This window comes from Apium graveolens, chromosome 5, assembly GCF_009905375.1.
Source record: "Apium graveolens cultivar Ventura chromosome 5, ASM990537v1, whole genome shotgun sequence".
Classification (NCBI taxonomy): Eukaryota; Viridiplantae; Streptophyta; class Magnoliopsida; order Apiales; family Apiaceae; genus Apium; species Apium graveolens.
The window spans coordinates 175180153-175190902 of NC_133651.1; the positions used below are offsets into that span (position 1 = coordinate 175180153).

The following is a 10750-nucleotide window of genomic DNA, read 5'->3' on the forward strand; positions in this document are numbered from 1 at the left end:
TGGAAGGCAGTTATGTTGTGTATGAGCTTGTGAACAAGTTCACAAGCTTAATTAGATATTTGTTAAAAAAGGTATAAAATTAGTGAAATAAAGAAGAGATGTTAATGATTTTGAGGAGAACTAGTCGTAATTGTAATTTAGGTATTCGTTAAAAAAAAGTATAAAATTAGTGAAACACAATGTAATTGTATATGGTATGATAGGTTTATCATAATTTGTTAAATGGGTAACCATGATAATTTAATAACTACCATTATCCGAATAAAATTATGCGTAGTTATTATACACTCAAGAAAATGATTAGGTGTTAGTAAATTATGAATTTTTATTTAATATTTAAAATTATGATCAGGTAGGTTATATGGATAAGTCATGGATATATGCAGATAGGGATTCATTAGACTATGAAATTGGGGTTGAAAAGTTTTTGATATTTGCTGAAGAAAACTGTAAGGATCCTAAGATGATACCCTGTCCATGTGCACGTTGCTGCAATTTTAAGAAATTCTCGGTAAAAATCATTAGGGGGCATCTATATGAAAAGGGTTTTAGTTTAGGGCACATCGATTGGATTTGGCATGGAGCTAAAGCTAGCTGTAGGTCATCGGCTTGTAGCACAATGCCACCTCCGTGTTCGGAAAATATTGAACAGAACGTTGAAGAAAATTTTGCTGCATCACAGGTAGGTGATATCTGTGAAGCAGCATATAATAACCGGGGTAATTTGGGTGATGATTGTGATAAAGATTCAGAGGAGTTTTAGAGGTTTTTGGCCGATGCCGAGCAACCTTTGTTTGAAGGCAGCGATTCTAGTAAATTAGATTCGATGCTCAAGTTACATAACTGGAAAGCAAGATTTGGTATTAGTGATAGTGCATTTACAGATTTACTTTCTTCCGTTGGCTCCTTACTTCCTAAAGATCACGTCTTACCAAGTAATGCATACACAGCTAAGAAAACCCTATCAGATTTAGGTCTTGAATATATTAAGATCCATGCATGTCCGAACGAATGCATTCTATATAGAGGTGTAAATTCTGATTTTGTCGAGTGTCCCAAGTGCCACATATCTCGCTGGAAGTTAGGCAAGGATGGTAAAGTGAGAGTTAACATCCCGGCTAAAGTTATGTGGTATTTTCCCATCATTCCAAGATTTAAACGGATGTTTAAGTCGAATTCTACCGCTGAGCTTCTGACTTGGCATGCTAACCAAAGAAGTCAAGATGGGCAGATGTGTCATCCAGCCGACTCTCCTTCATGGCGGAATGTCAATTATAAATGGCCAGAATTCGGTAATGAGCCGAGAAATCTTCGATTAGCCATGGCGGCAGATGGTATAAACCCCCATAACAATGGCATGAACAATAGGTATAGCTGCTGACCAGTAGTGTTGACAACATATAACCTTCCTCCATGGTTGTGCATGAAAAGAAAGTTCTTGATGTTAACAATATTAGTGTCTGGTCCGCAAGAGCCAGGTAATAACATTGACGTCTTTTTGCAACCACTTATTGATGATCTCAAAAAGCTCTGGAAAGAAGGTGAACCAGATGTGTACGACGCTCATACTAAATCTTCTTTCACTTTGAGGGAAATATTAATGTGGACAATAAATGATTATCCCGCTTATGGGAACTTGTCCGGTTGTGTCAACAAGGGTTATATGTGTTGTCCAGTTTGTGGCGACGATAGTATTTACCTCATACCAAGAAAATGTGTTTTCAAGGCCATCGTCGATATTTACCTAGGAATCATCCTTATAGGTCGAAACGACGGCTTTTAATGGTGAGCAAGAGTTAGGAAATGCTCGTCAAATCCTTTCTGGAGAAGAGGTGTTAAGGCAGCAAGAGCGGATTAAATTTGCTTTCGGGAATGCAGTAAAGAAGTCGAAAAAGGTCGACTGTCCATGGAAGAAAAAGTCCGTTCTCTTTGAGTTAGAATATTGGAAGTTTCATCATGTTCGTCACTGTCTCGATATTATGCACGTCGAGAAGAATGTGTGCGACAATCTTATTGGGACACTCCTAAATATGAAATTTAAAACTAAGGATAGCGAGGCCTCCCGACTTGATATGGTTGAAATGGGCATTAGGACATATTTGGCTTTATAAAAAGTAGGAGCACGGAGAACGTACATGCCCCCTGCTGCTTATACTCTTTCCAAGGAAGAAAAAAGAAAACTGTTAAAGTCATTATCATCAATGAAAATTCCCTATGGACATTCATCAAACATAAAAAATTGTGTATCGATGCCTGATATGAAGTTATTTGGGCTGAAGTCTCATGACTATCACATACTATTTCAACAGCTGCTCCCAGTTGTAATTCGTGGAATTCTCCCAAAAAATGTCCGGGTTAGCATCATTAGGCTGTGTTTCTTTTTCAATTCTTTGTGCACTAAAGTTGTCGAGGTATCAAAATTTGATAAATTACAGTCAGATATAATATTAACCTTGTGTGAGCTGGAGAAAATATTCCCTCCCTCTTTTTTCGATGTAATGATACATCTTACGGTTCACTTGGTTAGAGAATTGTGTTTGTGTGGTTTGGTTTTTTACAGATGGATGTATCCATTTGAACGGTTCAATAAGGTGCTGAAAAGTTATTTGTGAAACTGTTTATATCCGGAAGGTTGTATAGCGGAAAGCTATCTCGAAGAAGAATCTGTAGAATTTTGCAGCGAGTTTGTTCGGCAGAGTTGCACAACTACAGGTCTTCCGAAGGACAAAGCCAAACTTGATGGTCCGTTATCTCCTGCAATAATAAATTCAGTCGAAGAAAAAGAGCGAGATGAGGCACACCTACATGTTCTTCAAAACAACTCGGAAGTGTATCCATACATCATGTAAGTTAAATTAATTAACCCTTTTCTCAATCTTCTTTTAGCGAGTATTTATGGTATTTCTTTATCAATACTTTTATTTCTAGGATGCACAAGGAATTATTAGAAGAAACCTATCGAGGAAAAAAAAGACCGTGCAATGGCTAATCGGAGAGCACAATCGATTATTTTCTAGTTGGTTTGAAAAAAAGGTCAGTGAAATGATAAGGAATGGAGAAGATGTTCCTGAAATGATAAGATGGCTTACAGGAAAATCGTCTTTTTCCATATTGACTTATGAAGGCTTTCTCGTTGATAGGGTTCGATATTTCACAAAAGACCGAGATAATGCGCGGGTGGTACAAAATAGTGGCGTGTCTTTAGTTGCTAAGACTGTCCAAGTGAGTAGTGCCAAGTATTTAAATCCTGTGGAGAGCGATATGACATTTTATGGCGTTATTGAAGAAATTTGGGAGTTGGATTACCGTGCATTTAAGGCTCCGATGTTCTTGTGCAGATGGGCAGATAGCGATAGAGGTGTCAAGGTCGACGATCTTGGCTTCACACTTGTGGACCTTAGTCGACAAGGTCACAAAAATGATAAGTACGTATCGGTTGACCAGGTCAAGCAAGTTTTCTATGTCGACGATCCAGTCGATATTACCTGGTCAGTTGTATTAACTTCCACGAATCGAGATTACCATGAGGTGTATAATGACGACGATTTAGGGGACACAACACTGGAAAATCCTACATTCTGCTCTCAAATCCCTAAAGTAGATGTCCCGGTAGATGTAGATGATGATGCAGATGAGCCTAGTCTTGGAAATCAAGGAGTGGATGTCGAGGGAATTTGGATTAGAAAATGATTACATTTTGAATTTGGATATCGATGTATTTTTAATTAATTTCGATATTTGTATTATTGTGAGAGACAGAAGTATGTTTTTGGGACATGTTTAAAATTGTACTTTTGTTAAACCCTGGATAATTTGTCCTTGATTTTCAGTTGTTTCATAGTTACAATGTATTTTACATTTGTTACATTCGTGTTATTTCTATATAATTGTTTGCTCTTTATTTTATTTTATTTTTTTATGTTTTACTATAATGCATTTAGAACGCTAATTCCCACTATTGATTATTATATATAGCTAATTATGTACACCATGTATTTCAGGAATTGCAGCACAGGAATGGGGAAAAAGCAACCCAAAACACTGATATCTAAAAAAGCAGTGACAGAGGAGGGCGGAGAGAAAAATGAAGAAAAGCAACTGGAAGTGAAGCATTTGACACCTGAAAAGCAAACTGATGTGAAACAATTGACACCAGAAAAGCAACTGGATGCCGCATAGCCTACAGATGACCCTGGAGAAGATGGAAAAAGGCAGACTCTGATGTTCCACAAGAGACGGGTACAGGTACAGAATCTTGGAAAAGAAAAACTGGAGCAGCACGTGGTGTTTATACTATGCACAAGGTCGTGACGAAGAAAGCTCAAGGGCAAAAGTTCAAAATCAGATACAACAGAATCGGAATTCCCATTGGTGACACAAGCCACACCTTGCAGTCTTATATTGGTATGCTGGCGAGGATGATGGTGCCAATTGATCTTGAAAATTGGCTAACAGTGGATGAGGAGTTAAAAGCGAAGATATGGAGTGATGTGCAGGTAAAATAAATCATGTTTATTTTACCTAAATATCGTAACTTGTTTAGTATATGAGTTTTTACCTTGTACATGGTTATTTTTTCCTCTCAGGGTACTTTCAAAGTAGCTCTGGAAAGTGAGGGGTTGGTCTTAAAGTCAGCGAGTATGAAGTGGAGACAATTCAAGTCTGAATTAACCAGAAAATTTATGAAGCCGTATATTGGAAAGAGGAAGAAGTTAAGCAAGCCCCCTCCAAAATATGTGTATATTGGCAAGGACTGTTGGAGAAGATTTGTGGCTGTGAGGACCAGTAAAAGCTGGGAGGTATATCTTTCATATTTATATCTTTCACATTTATCGTGGTATATTTGAATTAGTGTTGAATTTAATATATCTTGTGTGTAGGAGATTAGTAAAGTGCAAAGCGAGCGAGTTAGCGAGTGAAAATATCCACTCAGAACCTTAAGGAAAGGATATATTGGTTTGCAGGAAGATGAAGTGCGGGTTTCTTGCTATCTCTGAAATTTAGTATAGTATTGCACTTATTTTTTAAAACATTTTTATTTCTTCATTTTTTAAAAGATCAAAGCAGGGCGGCTGGCCCCTGAAGAATTACCCGATCGAGCATTTTTCTGGAAAAAAGCTCGTACGCCACCAGACGGAGTTATTGATGAAGAGTTGGCTAAGACATTTGAAAAAATTGTAAGTTCCAGATTTAATTGAACTTCTTTTAATTTTAGTTGCACCATTTTTCAATTTAATTGCATTTTTAAATTCATATGCAGTTTGAAATTTAATTGTACTACCTTTCAATTTAATTGCATTTTTAATTGCATCTGTTTTCAATTTAATTTTATATAAAAATTTAGTTGCAGTTTTAATTTTAATTGCACTTCTTTTTAATTTTATGTGCACTTCTTTTTAATTTTAATTGCACTTCTTTTTAATTTACTTGCACTGCTTTTTAATTTACTTGCTTTAATTTTAATTGTACATGTTTCCAATTTAATTGCATTTTTAATTTTAGTTTTAATTGAAATCCTGTTTAATTTGTTTAATTTTAACAGGATGAACTACTTGAAAAGAAACGCAAGGGTGAGTTTGTACCGTCTGGAAGCGAGGATGTGCTTTCTGTTGCACTGGAAACTCCTGAACATTCTGCTAGATTTCGAGGAGTGGGAAGCTTTGTAAATCCATCGACGTACTTTAATTTACCGAAAGGGAAAGACAAGATGAGCAGAGTGAGCAAAGCAGAGTTTGACCAAACAAAGAATGACTTTGAGAAAAGAAATGAGGATCTTATGTTGCAGATTGCTGAGCTGAAGAATGCGATGAAGGAAATGGCTAGTGCAGCCAAACTCCACTCGCCGATGTTGTCTGATAAGGCAAGTTGTCGAGTAGAAGAAAAAGAAGGAGTTGCTGAAATGAAGCAAAAGTGTGGTCTTACTGCTGTACGTGAATTGATGGTTGAAAATAATAATGGTAATGGTGATGATTGTGTGGACATTAATCATTTTGACCCTCCGCCTGGGAAAAAGGTAAAAAAGTATTGTACGTATATCTCTCAATATTTTTGTAATTGTTTCCAGATTTATTATTTGACAATGCTTATAAATGTAATTTAGGATCCGTAAAAGTGCGAGCTGGCAGTTGATGTAATTGAAAACAAGGTAGCTTTTGGTATGGTATTCTCCGAGGATGGAATGTCTACATTAGTACATGGAGTGCCTCTTGAGCCCGGATATGCTCGTGTCCAGGTAGACGGAACCATCAAGGAAGACACCTTAGTTTCGGTACCAATAGCTGGTAAAATAGATACAGTCCACCAAGCGGTTGGCTCCCTTGTAGCATGGCCTAAAAATTTGATCATCTTCAGTCCCCCCACTGCTGAGGTATTTTCTTAAAAATCAGAGAATTATAAATGCATTTTCTAAAAACTGTTAAGGTTTATGAATACTTGTTTATTTATTTATTTGTTTGTAGAAAAAGAAGAAAGTGAAGCCAAGGAAAACAAAGATTGTCAATACGTATCAGAAACTGTCGGCTGAGATGAAGAGTGTGAAACCTATTGACAATGTTCCTTGAAGGTTTATGTTGTTGTACAGACATGCCATGGTCATATTGAAAGAAAGTGGAGACTCGATACAAATACCGTGTGGTGCTGAGGTGTTTGGAGTCGAAAAAGTTATTTTTTATTGCACGAGAATGTTATGGCCTTGTTGGAGTTTAAAATGATTGGTCAGGGCATAATATCCACATATATGGTGTATGTATTTTTTTCCTTTTTATTTTTCCTTTTCAATTCATTAATATTGTTTTATTTTATTTTTTCGTGAGAACAAATTATGGAGAATGTTTTATTTTTATTTGTAGGTATTTGTACACCGAGGTTCGTAAGAGAATACTATCCGACATGTATGCATTTGTTGATCCAGCGGCCACTTTTAAGCTCAATGACGATTTTGAAGCTTATATTGTCGAACGGATGAATACAGGAGATTCTCGCATATTCCTCATGCCTCATAATGAGAAGTAAGTTTTAGCGTTTGCAAAATTATAAAAAATTAAAAATTGTCTCTATATTTTATAATTTCTTGTTGATTTATTTAACATTAAACATTTATCACTAGATTTTGATTATGATTTGGGAATCGGAAATCTTCATTCTCAACCCCTTGGCCCATCCGACAAATTTTCCAAAATTGGAAGCAACATTAACGCGGTAGTGTTAATTGAACTTTTTTTATATATGTTTGCTGTCTATTTTTTAGAATTTTTTATTTATGTATACTACATGTTTACTCTGTACAGAGCGGTGAGATCTTATAATGCTCAGAAAGGATTGGTAAACAAAAACCCCAAGATTAAGAACCTTAGCGTAAGTATTCATTTGTGCACATTTGACTTAGTAGGGGTTTTTTGTAAATTCTTTCTTTTTTGGGATTGATTGATTGTTAATTTTTTGTTGGATTAGGGATCCCCAAAACAACCGGGTGGATACGAGTGTGGGTACGTTGTCATGCGTTACATGAAAAACATATTCGAAGATAAAGAAATGAAATTCATTACCAAGGTAATAAATGTACATTTAGCGCAATCTGCAAACACCTAGAATAAATGTACATTTATCAGGGCATATTTATATTTATAGTATAGTATGCTAATTTGCTATTTTTGCACTCTGTAAATTTCACAGTGGGCAGCTAAGACTCAAAAGTGCTATACAAGGGAGGAACTTGATGAAGTGCGATTCGAGACTCTTCAATATGTCCAAGAGTTTGTTTAGTTTTCATGTTACCAGGGAACAATATTTAGTTTGATCAGTACACTGTCATCTAGTTGGTCGTTTGTTCGTTTGGTTGGTCTTGTAATCTGCTAAAGTAGTCTGCTACCACGCTAGTACCACGCTTTGCTGGAAATGACTTTCGTAATTAGACTAGTTATGGCAGATCATGAATTGTGGATATTCGGTCTGACTTGTTTAAATGATTGTTATAACTTTTGTTGGATGATTTGCAAGTTATTATATAACTTTTGTTGCATTTCCGTGCTTGTTTGGTGCTTGATTGTAACACCCCCAAATCCGGGGTCGGGGATCCGGGTTGTCACGAGTTCCATTTCCCTTAATAACACCCAATCTTAATAATTACTCAACTACTCTGTACTGTGACCCCACAATAAACACACACACCACACGTTATAGTCTCAGAGATGAACATCCAAAAATAACCACAAGTCATTTTATTCCACAATTATCTGCCAATACACCTTAAAAGGTTTTCTGAATAAATTTACATTTCTTTGCCATTATTACAATTCATAAATATACATAAATCTGGTACATCAAAAGTTGAAAGCCTAGCCTATTGGTAGTTCCTACCTCAGCTACAGCGACATCAACGCCTATAGGAAACTGCGGAATGTTTCCTATCCGCTCGCAAATTGGGAGCTTGGTCATGTTCATCTTGCCTATCTGATGTTGTGTGATGAAAGAAGAAAGCAAGGGTGAGCAGCAAGCCCACCAAAATAATATGTATAATGATTAACAATATATGAGCCTTCTCATAGTACTCATGAAAGTCTTGGTCAAAAGAAATGAACCAAGTTTGATATTTTAATGCGATGAAGTCGCAAAATATTTAGTATATATACATATATACTTTTCAAAATCTTGGAAGTCCTCTTCCACGCATAATATACACAAAGTTCCAGTTTATAATTGTATAAAAATATCGTTGCAAGGTGATCTAATATATCTAACCTTGTCTCAACGTTTTTCTGAAAATCTTTGTCATACATAAGATAATCATTTACTAGATATAAGTTTAAAAGATGAATTTACAAGATACTCCAATATACTTATATCTTTTTCCAAATACTACTTCAACTACCACCGTTCAAGTTATAATTAATTTCAAAAGTTCATCACACTGATGAGACTACAAGATAAGACTTGAATAGATTCAATCTTTGAAATATTTTGAAGGAAATGAAGTTATGATATACTTCATTAAGTCCCGATATATATATATACACCTATATATATACATACGTTTCCTGAAAACCTCTGTCATGTAAAGTATGAACAGAATTGCAATATCCAATAAATTTGGAAAGGAAAGAATTTTGGCATAAACCTGATATCTTGCTGATCAGGCAAAGATACCAATAAGTAACCTTTTCTACTAGTAGATGGATGAATTCCCCACTGGTCATCACCCTGGTCGCAATAGGACCTTATGCTGGACTGCCACTCAGCCACTTATGCATTTGATGGACTCCCACTGAGCCACTTACACTATCATGGACGCCACTGAGCTCATGTTGCTTATGCCGACTCAATAGATGGACTTACTTCCCGAACGTTGGGTAAGTAATCAATTCATTTACTAAAACAGCAACCTCGTTGCGAATATAAAATACACCACTGAGCCGGATTCCCCAGGTTTTGAGCGAATATTTAAATCCCCTTTGAAAGGAAGATCTTAAATATAAAAATAAGTTTTGGGATCCGCTCTAACTTTTAAAAATCATTTTTAAGACTCGAAAACATTTTTAAGAATGTTTGGAGTAATACTGATTTATTAAAATAAATCAGTCCCGATAAGAAAGAAATATTTGAATATTATTATTTAAATAATATTCTCATAAGAATAATTGAGGTAGAAGTTGGAAAACTTATACTTGAATGAATAGCAAATAATCAAAGATATAATTATACGAAAGTAATATCTTTATTTGAATAATCAAAAATAAGTTTGATTATCGACACCTTATTCTTTAATACAATAAAGAATATTATTAAGTAATAAGCGGAGTCATAATACCTCGAATGAATACTATAAATAATATTCATAAAATAAAGGAGTCATACATCCTCAAATGAATATCCAAGTAATATTCAATAATAATATAAACTGAGTCATAAGCCCTCGAATGAATATTCAAATAATATTCAAATAATAAAATAAACTGAGTCATAAGCCCTCGAATGAATACTCAAATTAATATTCAATTAAGTAAAATAAAGGTATCGAATAAACCTTATTCGATCAATAGTTTTAGAAACTATATCCATATATATATATATAATATACTCGGGAACATCGACTCCCGGTTTAGAAATATGTTCACCTTTTATCCCCTATACTAAGGGTATACGCAACTACTTGCTTATTTCTAGAATAGGTATTATGCAACTATAAGCATTGAAATCAACAGATAGATAACCAGATTACGAAACAGACATGCATATATACCATATCAGCATGCTCCAATATATCGCAAAATTTGCTAATAACAATCATGCACTATCACAAGATAATGCATATACATATATTTACATCACAACAACAGTATATCGGGTAGAAAACTTGCCTGGGCGACTGGGGGTTACGAATGGCTCGGGACGAGTCTGGTAACCTATAAGCAACAAGTAAGTTGGAATTAAACCAAAGTCACTTGTAAATCTATACTCTAGCCAACTCAGACTCTAACGCTCATTTTGCGCTTACTGATTCTCTTAAGTCACTCGAGTACCCTCGGCTCCACCATTTTTAATAATTTAACCTTTACGAGTTTTAAGGCTATTCCTTCGCGGGTGTCTTACCAACTGCCTAACACACTTACCATAAATGTTTCATACATTAATTAACCCTTTTTGGTCTTTAACCTATGTTTCAAATAAGGCGAGGGGAAATGTTTCGTTCGCGAAACGCCGTTACTTAAAACGGTCGTTTCTCCTAAACCGTGCATCGGAATTGAACGAACTACAT

General features: G+C 35.5%; 1 protein-coding gene across 1 annotated transcript; it reads left to right on the forward strand.

Annotated features, from left to right (window-relative positions):
* The first annotated feature begins 361 nt into the window (after positions 1–361).
* LOC141660479 (uncharacterized) lies at positions 362–3690 on the forward strand. Its single transcript, XM_074467466.1, has 6 exons — positions 362–682; positions 764–1334; positions 1458–1675; positions 1764–2085; positions 2632–2828; positions 2929–3690. Exons 1-6 carry the CDS (start codon positions 362–364, stop codon positions 3688–3690), a joined length of 2391 nt encoding a protein of 796 aa, XP_074323567.1.
* Positions 3691–10750: the final 7060 nt, after the last annotated feature.